Source organism: Lontra canadensis, unplaced genomic scaffold, assembly GCF_010015895.1.
Source record: "Lontra canadensis isolate GAN:19392208 unplaced genomic scaffold, GSC_riverotter_1.0 scaffold62, whole genome shotgun sequence".
Lineage (NCBI taxonomy): Eukaryota > Metazoa > Chordata > Mammalia > Carnivora > Mustelidae > Lontra > Lontra canadensis.
This window is the reverse complement of record NW_022631056.1, coordinates 4013202-4032931: the sequence shown is the minus strand read 5'-3', so window position 1 is coordinate 4032931 and position 19730 is coordinate 4013202. Positions and strand designations below refer to the sequence as shown.

Sequence of the window (19730 nt, the reverse complement as noted above, 5' to 3'; positions counted from 1 at the left end):
CATGCTTCTCAGCTGACTACACTGATGTTACTGGCTTTATGCTTCACACATTCTTGAATCTTATCATCTAGCTGCCTTATTTGTGCTTACTCTCTGTCAATTAGACTTCATTTTGAATTTGATTACTTGTCTCATTTCCTAATCAAAGGAAAGGCTTCTTCCACTTTGGTGCTCCCCAGGCACAGCGTGTCTAATACAACCGGTAGTTGGGTGTAAAGCAGTAATACATGGCAGGAGCAGACTGGACAGCCTGAAGGGAGCAGCCATGAGTTACTTCAGACATAAAACAGAATTATAGAACTGGCAGTATTGGTTTTCCAAACTGTGGGTTTCTGTGTTCTTTCTTAATATTTAAATAAGGCAAGAAAATGGAGTTAGGAATTTGAGTTCCAGGCTGTTAACATGCTGTGAAGAAATTTTAAACACACTACCTTCCAATATGACCAACATTTGTGCAACATTTCATGCAGTTCTGCTTCAAAATCTTTTATATGGACGCTCACATTTTGCCCAGTTTAAAGAATTTTACGAGTTAAGGTGTTTTTATTTGATGATCTTCTCTTGGTTGCTAAGAGAGCAAGGACAAGTACCTGCACGTTTATGTGCTGGCCATATGAAGAAGAATCCTGAGCTTACGTGTTCTTTGTAAAAATGGGAGGGGAGCTAAACTTTGTTGTACCAAGAAAGACTGAAGGGATTAAGAGGTTAAGTCTTTGTGAGGATGATTCCAATTTTGGACCAAAGGAAGAGAGGAAAAGCTCTATAGCTCTATAAGCAGGGACAGCACACCCACAACCATATTGCAGACAAGTCTTGGTTAGCCTACAAGTGTTTGAAAAGAAAAAGACACACACACGCACACTTGAAAAGAGAAAGATATATATATATATATATATCCACTTAGAATTTGGTTTCTCTTAAGAACCAAATCAGAAGTCTGGCAGCAACGGGCTAGTTATGAGAAGAAGCTGTCTGAAAATAGGGCAAGTGCTATTTAATTCGAAACCGTTTTATCATTTCCTTCATGACCGTGTAAGGAACCTGTGACCCAGCAGGTTATGCAGCTGTGTTCATTAGTGACACTGGTACTGTATTGAGACTATGCAGTGATATCAGGTCTGAACTGCTTTGGTATAAAAACTGCTTGTTCTGATGATGCTTTTCTTTTTTTCCCAATGATGCTTTGACACCTAACTTGACCAGGCTATTCTCCATCTGATGAGCAAGCAGGAGCAGCCAAGCTAGGATTCAAAAAGAGTTATTACTGTTGTATCTACTGGCCATTACAGCCAATCACAGTGGAGGATGCTCAGATAGTCTATCCTGTCATGAGACTAAAGGTAGGAAATTAGATCAATGGTGGGAAGGCAAGAATAGAAAGTTGGAGCACCTGCTTCCTTCCCACGCCCATGACTAGCTAGGCTTCTATTTTTATTGGTTGTTTTACATGCCTTCATGAGTATAATGGTTTTTTTTTTTTTTTAAAGATTTTATTTATTTATTTGACAGACAGAGATCACAAGTAGGCAGAGAGGCAGGCAGAGAGAGAGGGGGAAGCAGGCTCCCTGCTGAGCAGAGAGCCCAATGCGGGGCTCGATCCCAGGACCCTGGGATCATGACCTGAGCTGAAGGCAGAGGCTTTATCCCACTGAGCCACCCAGGCACCCCAAGTACTGTGGTTCTAACAGTGTCCTATTCCCTCCTACTCCATGCCTTTAGCTGAAGAGTCACTTAAGAGTGTGTCAAATTCAAGTACCAAACATACTGTTTAAAAGTAATAGGTAATTGCTTATCTCTGCATTTAGCAGATGGAATTGCTGGCAACCACAATAAGCCAATACACAGATGGGTTCAGCAACTTGCTTTTCCACATTTGGAGAATCATTGGCCTAAAGAAAGATATACCAACAGGTGGACTTTAGACAGGAGATTGCAGCTTAGGATGTTTACTCCATTCTAAAGTTTTGTGTGTGCTAAGAGAAGGATTAAGCAGTTAAACAGCTTAATCCAGTGAATGAATTATAGGGGCAAATTTCAGTGAGCAGGAGTTCAGAGACAGAATGTAAAAAGATAAACCGCCATCTCTAATAACCAAGGAATTGAGGTCTGGGATGGAAAGGAGATCTATAAATTGAAATGACTTGTTAAAAAGAGAACCTCTCAGTGAATTTTACTTTTTCATTGTAACAGTTGGCACCCTTGGGAGACACACCTACATAACAACTGTTTATTACTAACAGTACAAAAAAGCAACAATTCCCTAATTTAGCTACCTGTTTTTTAACTAGCAATGTCCAGTAGAACTTTCTGTGATGATGGACAGGTTCTGTATCTGTGCTAGCCAAACAGTAGCCACTAGCCACCTGGAGCTATTAAGCATTTGAATGTAGCTGATATGACCAAGGAACTAAAGTTTTAACCTTATCTAATTTTAGTTAAGTTTAATTACCACATTGTAGTGAGATTACCAAATTGGACAGGGCAGTTTGTCCAGAGGTAATTAAGCAAAAGGGTACTTGGCATGAGAACATGGATGGAAGCTACCCATGTTCTTACTGATGGTTTCATATGGGATACTAAGCATATAGTATCTGGGATACTATAGTATCTGGGATACTATAGTATCTGGGATACTGGGATAACAGTAGCATACAATACAAAAAGCTAAATTTGTTTTTCTAGAACATTAAAATATGTCAAATTTAGACTATTTTTTAAGTGGCACAATTAAAGCTGCACTATAAAAAGTTTTAAGTCAATAATCCAACTGACCCAAGTAAACCCCTACTTGTTCCATTTTCCCCAAAAGAGCTTTAACTGAGTTTAGATATTTACTCTAAAATTGTTTTTGTGCACAAAGCTGTCATAAAAGACTCCTGAAAAGCTACTCAAATTAACTGTAGTATGATTGTGAGCTATCAGTTTTAAATATCTACTTATATGTGACACAGAAAGACTCTAATTTGCAGAACCCCCACCCCCCCAAGCCCCCAGCTTTCCTAAAATTACAGGTTCAAAAACCAGAAATGTGATAGGGGTATGAATTCTTTGCCCTTTATCTCCTGAAACCTGGTTAAGGTTCTGAATGATTGCTCTTACAAATAAGAAAAACAAACTGAAAAGCTGTCCCATAGTTATTTTAAAACCTCAGTTTTGCATCTCAACTTTGTACATACATTGGAATCACAGTTCTTAAAACTCTAAGTTCTTAAAATTCTTAAAATTCTATTCCTTAAGTAAATGCTAAATGGCAGAATCTAGTAGAGATATATTAGCTAGTGAATTTGAAAGCATGTATAATTCACTTACTACTATAGGTAGTAAATGGTAAAAGTTCAGGTTGATGGGAAACAATCATTACAATTCATTAACCAGTTGACATAAACTAAAGTTAAAAAAAAGCAATGACAGTTGATAAATCATACCGCAAAATGCTAAAATAGAAAATTGTGACCATGTATTATAATTGCATCAAAGTAATTCTACAGTAGAAAGAACGAAACAAAGGGGTCAGAGAACTGACATATGATAAAATTTTCCCATAATGAAACAGATAGTTTTTTTTTTAATTGGAAGATTACATGGTATTAATTCAGCAGTAATGGAAGCCATTAAAACAAATGATAGGACTGTAAATTGGGACATGCCTCTGATCTAAAAGTCTACCTCTGGGAATTTAAGCTACAATGGAATGGGGATTTAATCAGACAAGCATAAAAGATGTACATATAAAGATTAGTACTGGTAAACTGCAAGGAAGCTAAACATTCATCAATAGGATAGTGGTTAAATAAATTAGGGTACAATGGGATGCAACTTTAAAGAAAAAGTGGTAGAATTTAACATGAAAAAGATGTTCCTAATATTATAAATGAAAAGGCTGCTTCTTAGTTGGTACATATAGTTTGACTTCATTTTTTAAATACAATATACTGGAGCGCCTGGATGGCTCAGTCGTCAAGCATCTGCCTTTAGCTTAGGTCAGGATCCCAGGGTCCTGGGATCCAGCCCCCCATCAGGCTCCCTGCTCAGCAGGAAGCCGGCTTTCTCCCTCTCCCACTTCCCTGCTTGTGTTCTCTCTCTCTCTGTATCTCTCTCTGTCAAATAAATAAAATCTTAAATACAATATACTATACCTGTGTGCAAATGCACATACATAATCTACTGCAGAAAATAATTTAGAACATACCAAAAGTATCAAGAGATTGATGGTAGATAGGTGGGCCTATGAATCTTAACATTTTTGTTGCATCCTGTATTTTGATTTTTCTATAATAAGCATAATTTGCTTTTTCAATGAAAAACATTTAAAGAATGCCTATGAAGAAATACATTTTGGTTTGGGAAAGAACACAGCATTCCTTCGTCCAAGACAAATTATGCTTTAAGTATTGTACTGTATGTTCCAACTAAGTGAAACAATAAAGACTGAGCTACTGAAATTGTAAAAGACACACACATGCCTAAAATTCTCAAGTTTTATCAAGACTGTGAGAATTTTCTTAGACTAAAAATGTATGTAGCAAGGAAAAGGATCTACCTTCAAATGAAAACAGTTCTCCTGCACCCCAAAAATCAGCAGCTGCTACATGAGGGAAATGATGAAAGGTAGAGCAGAAAAACCTAGTGAAATCAAATCACAGAAAGGTAAACTCAGGGGCACCTGGGTGGCTCAGTAGGTTAAGCATCTGACTCTTGATTTCAACTCAGGTATCGCAGGGTCGTGAGACTGAGCCACATAAGGGGCTCTGTGCTGGGTGTGGAGCCTACTTAAGATTTTCTCTCTCCCTCTCTCTCTGCCTCCCCCCCCCCCAAAAAGGTTAACTCAGAATAAATTCAAGCCTCCTCAATGTACATAAAACATTATTTTGTCAATGGAGAAGCTGTTCAATATACAAATCACAGGAATCTTTTCAGTACTATTTCATCTTTTGAGATGAAATGCAAACAGAATCCTTCTATATCTGAATTTAAATACTAACATTTGCATCACATACTAAATATATTTACCACAGGGCTTCTATATTCATCATCTCCTCTATATAATACATGTACTCCCAAAAGTTGAGCTGTCGCATATTAGGAGAAAGGAGAAGTAAATGGTGTTTAGAACAGAGGAAAAACTTAGACAAAGACATGGAAGTGAGAAAGAAAGGGAGGGAACCGGAGTGGAAAGGGCAGAGATGGAGGGGGCACCCCTTTGGAAGAGTAATGAAAGATCCAAGTGGCCAGTTGAACGGATATCATAACACATCTTAAATGTCATGTTAGGGAGGGGTACCTGGGTGGCTCAGTGGGTTAGGCCTCTGCTTTTGGCTCAGGTCATGATCTCAGGGTCCTGGGATCGAGCCCTGCATCGGGCTCTCTGCTAAGTGAGGAGCCTGTTTCCCCCTCTCTCTCTGCCTGTTTCTCTGCCTACTTGTGATCTCTGTCAAATAAATAAATAAAATCTTAAAAAAAAAAAAGTCATGTTAGGGAGCTAATGACTTAACCTGAAGAAAATGCCAAGGAGTCAGTAGATAGTTCTAGGACAATGAATGACACGAAGAGATCTGTACTTTAAAGACCTTTCTCAATACTGAGAGAGAACTGGGGGTGCAGGGCAGTGATGGGGATAAAGGGACTAAATTTATGAAATGAATTAAGTGGTCTTGAGGAAATACTGGTTAAGGAGGAAAAAGGGCCTGGACAAAATTATAGCAGTGGGAATGAAAAGTAGGGAACAAATGGGAGAGAACCAATAGAACTCAAAGACAGACTGCAAAAAGAGGGTGGGTGGAAGGAGCGGGGTAGCAGATAGGACCTGTTGCTAACTAACAGGCCAATTCGCCTTTGTATATCAGAAAATCATCCCGGCCAGAGCACACAGCTTGAACAGCAGAGCCTAGGTAAGATTTCTGCCCTATACATCCATGCACCTACAAAACTCTACATGGAAAGTCCTGAAGAACCTCGAACTCTTCATTCACTAATGGTGCTTTTTCAAAGCTTGCTCCTGAGACCACCTGCCCAAGAGTTAGCTGGGATTCTTGTTAAATGCAAATTTCTAGACTCAACTCTAGACCTACTGAACCAAAATCTTTGCATAAGGAGCCCCCAGTATCATGTGAACAAAAGATGAATGAAATATAAATTACATGTGTATATGGAAGTAGAGATAAATTTAGTTCAAGAAACGAATTCAAGACACATTCAGAATATCTAACTGGAGGGGTCTAGCAAGCAGTTGAATGTACAGATCTGGCACTTAGAAGAAAGATTTGGTTTGGCCTGGCACTGTGTTTGTGGTAAAGTAAAGGTATGCTTGAAGACACTGCAGTGAAAGAAATCGAGGAGTGCAATATGAGAAGACAAGAACAAAATTCAATGAAACACCAGTATTTCAGGGATGTATAACAGTCAATGAACCTGGAAAGACAGAAAACTGGATAGAAATAAGAAGACATATATTTTATCATAGAATCCAGGGAGTCAAGTATTTCAAGAAAGTAGGAAATGTTAAATGTCAGATTTTGAAAATGGTGACCAATTATAGGGCGCTGAAGAGTGAGATGGGAGGACAGACAGAGGAGACCTTTAATGAACGCTACTGTTTTAAGAACTATGGTTTAAAGGAAAGAAAGAATTTTCACTTGATTTTTCCTTTTAAATATGGGAGACAAAAGCATTTCTGCCCTTCTAATCATCCTTTTGGTCAATCTGGCAGGGTACAGAGATGATAACTGTAGGTAGGTAAGATGATGAGTAAGCCCAATATAAAACAAATGGAGGAGAGGGAAAATAAATGAATTAAGAGTGGGAGGAAGAAGACGGTCTGTAAAAAGCATGAAATTTTTCTATATCTACACTTAACTGGATTAATTAAGATCTTAATTTCTTTCTCAAGACACTCATGGCTAGTATTCATCAGACACAGTTAATAAATACACTGGTAACCTAAAAGTTTTCTGGAGAACTTTCTGATACAGTATGTAGGAATTGTATTTTATCTATATTGTATTTATTCTACTTTGTAGTAGAAATACAGCCAGAATGTTGCTTGACATTGAGTTGAAAACTGTTGATATCCTGAAAATATTCTGAGAAGCCAAAGTAACATAGTCAAGATTATAAAGGAGACTTTTTAATAATAATAAACAGAAATGTTCTCAGGATAAATATTAATAGTGCTAATGAGGAAGTAGAAAGAATACAAAAATTTTAACATATTTTATGTATGTGTAAGTATCTTATGTTAATTTTGAAATATTCCCCAATGACACTAAACTTCCTCAACATGTGGGCTGTTTTCAAATCAGACTGGCAATTTTTGTTCCTTAAATTCATTGTAGATATTATTCCACCAGTTATCCCAAGTTTTAGATATTAAAAATGTCATTTAAATATATTTATAGAATACTTTATAGAGACAGGAAGGTGCTTTTAGTGTCTACTAAAATCTCCACATTACTACATAGGAAATGAACATTAAGTGTGAATTTTAAGTAAGATAATACACAGAAAAATATATTAGTGACTGAATTTATACCTCATAAAGGGAAATAATCCCTTATCCTCTTCTAACATGCTATATAATTCCTTTATTCTACTGTCTTTTACCTCCTCTCAAGTAAATTTTGCAATGGTGGGATTTATGTTTGTTTTGTTCAATGTTTTATCCTCAGCTACTGGAATAATTTCTGGCAGTTGCTCAATTAATATTTACTAAATAACTGAGCTTAAAGAATTGCCATGGACCCAACCACATAGCTTTAATTATGATATTTAGATTTTAATTGGTATGTACAAATCATTATTCTGCCTTACTGGTATATAACTGAGAAAGTAATGGCAAAAAGCAACCAAAAATAGATATACTAATTTAAAATTATTTGTAAATAAACGACATTCCCTTATCACAAACTATAAATCCAAGGCTGTGTTTAATGGATTTATTCCCCTTATCAAAAGCCTAACAGATGGTGTGCCAAATTGGATTAGCATAATTTAAATCCACTCTAACTAGAACTATAGTTAATATCACATTTTCACAATTTTTCAGTGTTAGCCACTTTGGTTTCAATCCCATGCATTTTTCATATATTTGAAAATATCTGAAATTCAACTATATTTGAAATTCACAATGTTAATTTCCTATATAACGTGGAGATTAAATTTAAGGTGCTGTAAAAGTACCTTCTAATTTCCAAAGTGCTATACAAATATAAAGATATGTTGTTTTTATATATTTAGTAATAAACCCTTGAAAATTACAAGTTTTATTATTACAATGTCAACACAGGTGCAATATTTCTATGTATGTCCTAAATATTTCTAAAATGTTCTATTGATACAGTTAAGTTCATTGCTCATTATCTTCTAAACTCAGAAACTAGAAAACTCACCTCATAAACTACCCGTTTCTCTCTCTCACAGCATCCCCCGGCACTTATTGGGGCTGATGAGCAAAAGGAACATCGTGTGCGATTCCAGAAATGGTGCTAACATTTTCACTTGTGTTTGCACTGACTGCCTCCTTTACTCAGAACCCTAGTTCTTCTTGAGAGAAAGACTAATCAGGGCATGTGAGCCTCCATTACCTGGATGGTTAAGAGGAAGAGAACAGCATTAGAACCACTACCCTCATTACCAGCTGACATCTGCATGATTCTAGCAAATGTCAGTCTACGCTCCACTAGCTAATCTCTTCTGGGCAGGAATGATAAGACAGTCACCTGTGTGTGTCCCTTCTCTCTGATCATTACCAGTCCAACCCAAGAGTTCTAAAAACTGTATTTTCTTGAAAGATTGTTTGTTGAAATTATAATCTATATGGAGACAGCATCACTCCACTCTTCGGTCAACAGAAATGTACATTTTCAGATATACCAATGAACATGGATGAATCAAATAATATATGGGTAGAAATAATTTTAAAAAATTACATGTCTCTTGAGACCCACATTTCGTTCCTTGCCTCAGTATTCACATTTGTATAATTCATCTCTAACTCTGCCTAAAAGTTAGTTAGTATCTACTAAATTTTAATAGTTCGCATAGTTTTCTTTGGAGGCAGAAATGATTTAGGAACTTGGTTTTTAGAGCTGGAGGCTCTGAGTTTGAACATGTTAGCTGTGCAATTTTGGACTAGTTACCTAAACTGTGCTCACTTTCCTTATTAATCAAATTGGGATAACACAGTACTTCATACAGTTATATTAAGAAATAAAACAATGCATGTAAAGTTCATAATACTTGACAAACAATACCTATTATTTGGTTAAGTCCCTTATCTAAAGTCCAAGTGCCTTAAGTATCTACGGACAGTTGAACTAGCTTTTCCCAACTTGAGAGTGATATTTCACTTTTTCCATAGAATAGAGAAACCTAGCTTTGTCTTCTTTCTTTACAGGCCAATATTACTTTGCATGCAATAGAAAAATTACTCTTATTTCTGGGTAGCTGATTTCTCCTTATCAACTTTCTAGTAACAGTTTTAAATTATTTTAATCACAAAAATTGTATCCCTTTACTGAGAATAATTTTGACCTACATATTAAAGATTTTCAATCTAGACTTATTTCCATAAGTTCCATAAAACATTTTTCATCTTTGACCACAGGATGGGATGAAATAACTGAAGTTGAACCAGAATGCCATTTTTAAATATTCTAACTAATCCTTTTTCTATAAATAATTATATAATTATAATATTATGATGCTATTTCTAAGATATTCTGGGTTGTACATTCTGCTTCCTTGTTTTCAACTTTAAATTACTGATTGAAGGAATATGCTTTTATCACTGATTTAAAAAGGACTCAGGATCATCTAATGCCTTGGGGTCATCATTATGAGCACAAATTGCTCTGCTGGGGTGTCCAGAATAAGAGAAATGCAACATATCAAATGAATCTAGAAATCCTCTTTCTAAACACAGCCCTGTTAAAAGTCTTTGGGGAAAAATACCGTTTATCCTCCTGATTGAAAAAGAGCCAATTATCATCAGTTAGTATTATTGGCTACATTTTATTTTTTTGAATATGGTACAAATTTCTATTAGTAAGATTCATAAAACCTTTAGTAGACTCCAGAAAGATCTCATGAAATTCTGTAAAAGGGCAGAAAAACAGCAGAGAAGTTTCACTGTGAGCAATTTAAAGGGAAAGAAATGTGAAGAAAAACAGTACTCTGAAGTCTCCTTTAGACTGATTCTCTCATCAGTCAGATACTCATTATTCCTTGACAGTCCTTGTGCTGCTGCTGATTAGGTACTAGCAAATAAAAGAGACTCTAAAAGAAATCCATGCCCTTATGAAATTACAAATGGGGGGAGGAAGCACATCAAACACACACACACACAAACAACTACAGTAAATAATTATAACAAGTGCCATGAAGAAAAGGGTGCTGTGAGGAAAAGAACACTGGGGAGAGTAGTGGTGGTGGGGTGAAGGGGCAGTGAAAGGTAGGGAAGGCTGTTTTGAGAAGGAACTTTTTAAGAATTAAGATACAGCTGGGTTCTCTTTGTGGAGCCACCTTGCCTATCTTTTAGCTAGGCTTGTAAAGTCTTCACCTTCTCCACGCTTGACTTCCAGCCCTGATGTTTTTGGTTAAAGGGATGGAGGGGGAATTCGCTTATTTGTTCATTCGCTCATTCTGAAAAGAGATAATGGATAGGGTAGGAATAATAGCTTAGATCTGGACATTTAATGTGAAGAACTTATGGGTTATACAGATAAAAGTGTCTAAAAATTAGCTGCATATTTTGATGTGTAGCTTGGGGAAAAAGAGGGAAAGGAGGAAGGAGTTATTTTGCTAGTTTTCATTATATAAAAGGTTAGGAAAGCCCAAAGATTGAGGATAAAAAGCCTAGGACAGAGTATGCTAACAATGAAAAAAACAGAAAAACAAAAACCTATATAGATTATCAGAACTAATCAGAAACATCAGGAAAACCACTGAGTGAATGGCATCATTATACAGGCTATGGTCTCTAATTTAAGCTCTTAAAATATGACAAAGGGCAAACAGAAATGTTCATTCCCCACAGTGGTAAAACTCTGACATGAGAGACCTGACCTGAATCCCTTGGGTCATTTACTATCAATGTGACTTTAAGGCAACTGTACTTGAACTCAGAGCCTTCATTTCATCACATACAAATGGAACTACTACCACTTACCTCTTAGTCCTGATGGCAGAGCTCTGTTAGCTATAATAAACACTTGATTCGGCTTAAAAATCATTGGCAAATTGAGGGTTTCCCACCTTCTTAGTCATTTCTACTGGCACTTTAGCTATATACTGTGTCTCTAAATGGGAGAAAATAAATATGAATCATTTCCTATTTAAAACTTAAATGGGCGGGATGCCTGGGTGGCTCAGTTGGTTAAGCGCCTGCCTTCAGCTCAGGTCATGATCCCAGGGTCCTGGGATCGAGTCCTGCATCGGGCTCCTTGCTCATCCAGGAGCTTGCTTCTCCCTCTGTCTGCTCTGCCTGCTGCTCCCCGTTTGTGCTCTCTGATGAATAAATGAATGGAATCTTTAAAAATAAATAAATAAATAAAAAATAAAACTTAGATGGGCATATACCTCTAGCTGAATGGACAGAGTAATGATACCCATAAGTAACTTGCCCAAGTTCTCCCAGTTAATAAATGGGAATTTGAATGCCGACAGTCTGCTCTGGAATGTCTGCCCAACCTGGCATTTCTGGACCTTTGGAGCATGGTCTCAGGAGCCTGTGCTCCTGATCACTACGCTTTGGTGACTGTGCAGCCCCAGCCTGAGCATCAGGAACAAACAAATCTGTGCTCCAACAGTTATTCTGCCAAGTACTCTTCTTGGAACAAATGGCAACAACTGGGTTCGGCCTTCTGAAATAGATTCTGGCACAATAATTTCAAGATTAAGAAATACAAATATGAAACTGCTCTTCCTGGTTACATGTGAGAACCAGTATGACACAGAAACTTAGAGATCTGGAAAAGAAAAGCCAACTAGGATATGGTAGGACCAAGATTCAAGGCCAGGTCTGAGTCCAGGGCCCACATGTTTCATTAGCAGAGCAGAAGTGGAGCAGTGACAGATGTGTCCAGTTGTAGAAAAGCAATCTTCCTTGTAGAGGTATGAGGGAGGTGGAATTACCATGTTGGTCTATCATCAACAGAGTCAGGGAGAAGGTAGGAAGAGTTTTTCCAAGATTCTAATCTCTAACTTCCTTCCTCACACAAGTTTCTAACAGAGTTAAATATTGGGAGAGGGTGTCTCTTAAGAGCAGTAGCATTAATCATTACATGTTATATACTGAGATAGGTCAAAAACTTGAAAATTCTTAAAGCCTTCTGGCAACAAGTCCACATGTGATCTGGCTGCATACCCATCCTCAGAATACAATCCTTCATTTTGCTAAAATCCCTTCTAGTTCTAACTCCAGGATTAGAAGAATCATTAGAGTATGACTTGTTGGTATGAGCTGGAGCTCAAATAGTTTGTCCTCAATGTGGAATAACCTTTAATTACTAGAAAGGCCTCTCTATGGCTGCTTTTGCCTGTTGCCTACTCAATATTCTTTGTCCCTTTCTTTGAAAAACACTGATTTTACTTGGAGCAGCTTCTCTTAAAGGGCAATGAAATGTGTAAGAAACTACTAGGTGGAAATTCAGGAAAAACTCCTTTTTAGATGCAGGAGACTACTAACAGATGACTCTGAAGGTGGTTAAGTATGTGGTAAGGAAGGTGGGATAGAGAAACAGAAACAGCTCAAGATCTTCTAATCATGGAGCTACGATACCAACTTCAGACTCAACTTCTTTTTATATGGGAGATATAAATATTCATTCTATTTTATTTCACCATTATTACCTGGATTTCCTGTTATGTACAGCCAGATCTCATTCCTAACAGATAAAACTTCCCAACCAAAATTTGTGTACAATCTAAGTTTTAAGTTCATCCTGGACTTTAGAATTAGAAAATGTAACAAAGTTTAAAGGGAGGGAAAGTTTGGAACAACAAAGCAGCCAGGGACAAGACTGTGCAACCTGGTTCCTCATAAATGGTTTACCAGTTAAGTCCCAAGTCTTCATTAGATGTTGTTAGCCTAAACTCAATTATTTTTCTTTAAAAATATTCTACAATTTGGGGCACCTGGGTGGCTCAGTGGGTTAAGGCCTCTGCCTTCGGCTCAGGTCATGATCCCAGGGTCCTGGGATCGAGCCCCGCATCGGGCTCTCTGCTCAGCGGAGAGCCTGCTTCCCTCTCTCTCTCTCTCTCTCTGACTGCCTCTCTGCCTACTTGTGATCTCTGTCTGTCAAAAAAATAAATGAATAATCTTTAAAAAACAAAATTCTACAATTTAAACTTATCACCAGCCAAACCCAGTTGCCACTTCCATCCTTCCTCTTCCTGACCATATAATGAGGTTTTACTGTTACTGCCACTAAAAAGTATTCAGTTTATTTAAAGTGTCACAGGTACTTTAAAGGCATCAAAAAGGCAGTTAAGAAAAAAAAAAAATAATAACCTTGTGGCTGTATTTCTAAGTACATCAAAGATAACCCAGTTAAAGTTCAAAAGTCACAGTAAGTTTTATATTTAAAAGTGCTCTCTTTATTTAATACCAATGTAAGGTATCTGCCATTATGTGACACAAGTGAAAGAGGCTAATGCCAGATTCAGTCAGCTACTTACACAGTTTCCCTATCACAAGGGGTGGTTCCTTTTACTGAACTGGAAAGATCCTGGAATGTCAGAAGCAGGACAATGGAAGAACTAAGGACAGACTCAGTAGTAAATAACCAGTTTTCACATCCAAACCGAATCAGGACTTGATGAGATTCAAACTGTTCCCTGACTACGAACCATGTGAACAGTGTTTTGGTCAAAGACACAGAATCAAGAAAGAACGAGATTAACAGTAATCACTAAGTTCACCAGTGCTTTAACCAAGAAAACACCTAGGATTTTTCTTGCTAGAAAGATTACCGAGGATCTGAATTTGGGTTGGCTTCTAGAAAATTTCCTAGAAAGTTCAACAAATTAGGGGGAGAATGCCGAGATGTACTAGTAAGCATTAGTGATGCTTACTAACCAACCATCAAGTTAGCCTAGAACCTTGCTTGTCATAAGAGGAACTGATCCAGTCTTAGGAAAAAAAAAAAAAAATCTCCATAGAAAAGAAAGGAAGTCAATTCTTAGAGGAAGGTAGGGATGCTCTAAGAATTATATGCTCAGCTTTTTGGCACAAAATGAAAACAGACAGCATGAAGTAACATCAGAATTCTGAATCTTTCTCCCCTCCAGTTTCATTTTTGACTCTGTTACCTTGTACAACTGAGTCTCATTACCGGCTCCTGACCATCCTGGGCTAACTTTCTCCCAGGCTCAATAGCTTAGGGAAAGGTAGTAATTTCGCCACCAACTGTAGAGATCTTAGCATAATGTACTATGAGGCATATTAGAGTATATGCACAAACAAGTTTATAGTGTTTTAAAAGCCATGGATATAGGCCACGAGTATTACGAAGTTTATGCATCTGTCTTCTAATCCACAGGCAAATTATTCTAATGGTGAATTACAGGTACAAAAACAAATCAATCTTATGAGCACTTTAAAAGAGTTGAATTCTCAAATACACTTCTTAGGTCCTTGAAGTATACAAAGAAGTATTCAAAATGTAAGTACTATTTCCTTTTAATTACTATAAAGTCACAGAAAAAAAGGCAATTAAGGCCATGCTCAGACTGAATACGAAATCTAGTAAGATTTAACTGTCTTGTTATTTCTCTTCCTCCTTTTGTTTTCATTTTATAAATATATGCATGCACACAACTTTTAAACAAGAGCCCATTTGATTAGACCAGTTTTGATGTGACCTAATCAGCAATCCCAAAGCCATAAAATATTTTTGCTTACTACAAATGTGTGGACTCAAAATTAGGTAAATTGTTATTATTCCTCAAGAAAATTTTTAACTGGTCTCTTAGCAGAGAAAACAGAATGCTTTAGAGCAAATTTAGCCATTAGTAAACGAAGAAACCAGGTAAGATCAACACTTCCATACTGTGAAATATTACACCAAACTAATAAAGTTAAATGTCATATTTTTACAAGTTCTCTTACATTCTAACATTCACTAATTGGCATTGTGCTAACAGCTTTGCAGGGGAAAGAAACCTTAAAAGACTTTAACAGATTTACTGACATAGATAAGAATATACCTTGTTATTTTTCAGGTATATGATTACTTTATTATCACTTTTTTAATTGACTTTTAAAAACCTGTATACTGATATGAAAAGCAAAATTTTGTGTAATTCAGAGTTCTCATTTCCCTCCCTTTTCTCCTATAAGTTAAAGTGGTTATAATAGAACTAGCTTTTCACTGGGACGCCTGGGTGGCTCAGTGGGTCAAGCCGCTGCCTTCGGCTCAAGTCATGATCCTGAGGTCCTGGGACTGAGTCCTGCATCGGCTCCTTGCTCCACAGGGAGCCTGATTCTCTCTGCCTCTGCTTGCGACTCTGCCTGCTTGTGTGTGCATGCGCTCTCTCTCTCTCTGACAAACAAACAAACAAATAAATAAATAAATTCTTTTTTTTTTTTTAAAGATTTTATTTATTTATTTGACAGAGATCACAAGTAGTCAGAGAGGCAAGTAGAGAGAGAGAGAGGAGGAAGCAGGCTCCCTGCTGAGCAGGGAGCCCAACGTGGGACCCATCCCAGGACCGAGATCATGACCTGAGCTAAAGGCAGACGCTTAACGACTGAGCCACCCAGGCTTCCCAAATAAATAAATTCTTAAAAAAAACAAAAAAACAAAAAAAAAAAAACTAGCTTGTCACTGCAATAAATATAAAAATGTTGAGAATAAATTGAGATGAAAGCTTAATTCTAAAATAATGTTTCCTCATGAAGGTTTAATTCACATTTTAAAATATAAAATCTTGAGTGTAGTAGAGTACAAAATGGAATAGTTGTAATTCAAATTGAGAACTGTCTTTTAAAGTAAATGTAACTATTATTTCAACAACATATAACTTCTATTTATATATTAAGGTAAATATTATCAGGGGGCAGGGCGCCTGGGTGGCTCAGCCTGTTTAAGCATCTGCCTTTGGCTTAGGTCACGATCTCAGGGTCCTGGGATCAACCCCTACATTGCCCCATGTTGGGCTCCCTGCTCAGCAGGGTGTCTGCCTCTCCCTCTGCCCCTTCCCCATCGTTCATGCTCTCTCTCATATAAACATAATCTTAAAAAACTAAAAAATTAAATTAAAAGAAATACATTATCACAGGGCACCTGGGGGGCTTGGTTGGTTAAGTGTCAGACTTGATTTTGGCTCAGGTCATGATCGCAGGGTCCTGAAATATAGCCCATGCTCAGTGAGAGGTCTGATCGAGATTCTCTCTCCCTTTCCTTCTGCTCCTTCTGCCCTCCATCCCCCATGCTCTCAGAAAGTGTGCTACCTCTCTGAAATAAATAAATCTTTTAAAGAAAAAATAGATATTATCAGAAATGAAATATTTACAGAAGTGGTACCTGAGGAGTATTTGTATATTCTCTATATAATGACAAAAAAAACAGTTAAAAGGCATATTTTAAAAAGGCTAGAAAAGCAACTTATGGAAGTTTAGGTTTCTGTGGAAATAGTCTATCACAGCACGATCACCACTAGTGATTTAGTCAGAAGCACTGGTTAGGAAAAGCTGGCTGCTGGAGTAGCAAGAATAGCTAATTAGGATTCAGGAAAAGGGGTTTCTAATATTAGCCCTATCAACTAAAATAACTACTGACAATAGATCAATGGAATTAAGATCATATATGCTGGAAACAGATCACCAGGCTTCAAACCCCAGCATGTCAATTACTGCTGCGTGACTTCAAAGTGCTCTTCTTAGGTCTCAAAGGTTAGGATCCATCACCTTTCAAATGGATTACAGAAGCCATCTCAGAGTTAAATAAGGTAATCCATGTAAGGTGTTTTATTATAGTGTCTGGCCCTAACAACAGCATGGTATCACCACTACAGCAACCTTGAACAGTCCTATTTGGCCCTCAGTTTCCTTCCATGTAAAATACAGGTTTGAGCTGGATCATTTCTAATGCCTTTGCCCACCCCAAATTAAAATCTACAATGTAAAAGAATATATAGGGCCAACTCTATTTTCAAAGAACATAAAATTAGATCTTTCACTGTGGTATTATTAAGGACATAGTAATTCAGATGCTATACAAGAATCATATTTCTAAGTGAGCCCTTTTAAATTAATTATAATTACTACAGTCATTAAAGCTGAAGTTGTATGTATTCTATTTACCCCCAAGAAATTCAAGATCTTCCATCGGTGATCATGTTCAGCAACTATAATTCTTCTAGAGAGTAAAATGGCAAAACTATTATAACCGATATGATCTTAAATGGAAAATGAGTATCATATAATTATAGGTTTTATTATAAAAATATAAAGATTCTTTTTAGAGTCATAAATATTTTTTAAAAATCAAGATCCATAACATTAAGATTAAAGAAACACCTCCCACATGTTTCTTGAGGGCAAACTATTCATGTCCATACACGCATCAACTGTACGCCAATCCAAACAAATAGTACATGGTAACATATTTTTTTAATATTTGGAGAATTCTTTTTCATATGCTTTCAGAGATAATATTAAGAAATGTAAAAAAAAAACCTTTTTAATTTTTAAAAATTATTAAATGTGTGTGATTACTGAAAAGAGGTTATCTAAAAATTTTAAAAAGTTTTCCCAGATAAGACAGCACTAGGGAAAAGAGTTCTCGCTCATCTCAGTCAGGTACCAGCATGGAAGGCCAAAGGAATTCAATTACATTCGCCCATCAAGGTAAAGAACAAAACCATCCACACGGGTCAGTTTTAAACTTGACAACTTAATAAGATCTCAACCCAGAAAACATGTTTACTAGTCAATACTCATACTTTGTTTTTAGATTAGCAAAAACGGGATTAGTACTGTGGGACTTAAAAAAAAAAGATTTTTAAGTTCACAGCGGTGAGAACTTCAGCTTCCCTTCCATAAATCCTTATCTTTAACAGATCTTCACACATCATACTTGGCACAATTTCCAACCATTCAAGAAATTTTATTTTACCTTATAAACTAGTTCAGCAAAAGTAAAGTTTATGCCATAAAATGATCTACGCCGCCGTGTCCTTACCCTCAATATTTAGCTCAAAACAAACGTGGCAGAAGGAGAGGGTTTCTTTGTCTGTTCCCAGTTTACAAACACTGCAAATGTTGTCGTCATTCAGATCAATGTTTACAAACTGCTCCTCTTCGTTCATAGTGCCCCTGTTAAGAAACAGAAAGGGAGAGTTATGCAATTTCCAGAACTTGACAGTACGGTGGTATTAGGAACTTCTAGGAGAAAGATGCTGTTTCTCTAATGCGACAGACTCATCAAACCAGCATCGCCATACTTGCGCTTCAGTATCACTCCTTCTGTGTAATGACACAAAGCTGGTAAAACTTAAAGGCTTGCCATAGGCGTCGTATGCCCAAGTGCCTTTTTCTGATTCCTGTACTTCATTCGGCTGAGGAGGGGATCCGAAGGAAAGCAGTTGCGGGGGTTCTGCTCTGCCCCATCCCGGCCCAGGCACAGAGAGCTTAGCGGCGCCGCCAGGGGTCTTTCAACCTACTTAACGCTGTTAAGTGCAGGAAAAACGACCTGTTCGGGACACCGCTTTGCTAACTTCATTGTGGGAACCCTTGGATGCGGTTCGCTAACTCGACGTAGCGAGGCTTCCTATCGGAGATGCGCGGCAGGAAAATACACGTGGAGGCGCGAACACCCGAGGCGGTCCCGGCAGCGTCTCAAGCACCGGCACGGAAGGCCGGGCAGCGGCTGCCCCGTGCGGGTCCGGCACCGCTGGAGCCGGGGTGTCCAAGCCGGGCTAGGAGGTGCCTTGGGGTCCCCTCGCCCCGCACTTACTCCCCCCCAGGAAGAAGGCGTCCAAGGGCCAAGTCAGCCCTGGACTCAGCGCCTCGGGGAGCCAGGCCCCCACTCCACATCCGGCGTTGGGGGCGCGCGCCCGCCGCTCAGGATGCCGCGGACCGGAGTCCGCCCTCCTTCCGTCGGGGCGCCCCGCGCGGACCAGTGCGAAGGGCCGCGGGGCTCGGAGCGCGAAGGCGGCGGGACCGCGGGACCACGGGGCCGAAGCGCGGGCGGGTCGGGAACCGGGGCGCGAGGTCTTTACCGTGGGCTCCGCGCGCCGCAGGAGCAGTTCCGCGGGGCTCTGGCTGCTCCACTATTGTTTCCGGCCGCAGCGCAGGCGGCCGCCGCGGAGGCTGCAGTCGCGCACCCGGCCCCGCCCCCTCCCGCCGATGCCATCCCGCTAAGGCTTCTGGGGGGAGGCGCGGAGAGGCACCGTCAACGGTAAAGCTGCGCGCTAGCGCGGCGGCTGCGGACTCTCCTTTTCTCCACCTGCACCGACGCCGCGTCCTGGGCTAGGACTTTCTCGTGACTCCGCTTCTCTCGGCCGTATCTCTCATGGTTCTCCCGAACCAGGCGACTCATACGGCCCCTCTTCGAGGCGAATAGATAGAGGAGTCCGTTGCCACCTCCCCCTTCTGCGTAGTGGAAACTACTGCCCCGGGGCGGGGGCTGAAAAGTGACGGTTGGATGGGAGAAGGGGATAGAGATGCGTGGGTGGGATTTTGTTTGAAATAAGTAGACTGAAGCAGTAGTATCACTGAACGTCGAGTT

General features: G+C 38.7%; 1 protein-coding gene across 1 annotated transcript in view; it reads right to left on the bottom strand.

Moving 5' to 3' along the window:
- The window catches only part of CUNH21orf91 (chromosome unknown C21orf91 homolog), a 28223-nt gene extending 8886 nt beyond the window's left edge, over positions 1-19337 (bottom strand). Inside the window, exons 1-2 of the mRNA XM_032877996.1 lie at positions 19222-19337; positions 18183-18316 (exon numbers count right to left, since the gene is read on the bottom strand). Of these exons, the coding sequence (XP_032733887.1) occupies positions 18183-18309 (127 nt within the window). The 5' untranslated portion in view covers positions 18310-18316; positions 19222-19337. The remainder of the gene's footprint in view (positions 1-18182; positions 18317-19221) is intronic.
- Positions 19338-19730: the final 393 nt, after the last annotated feature.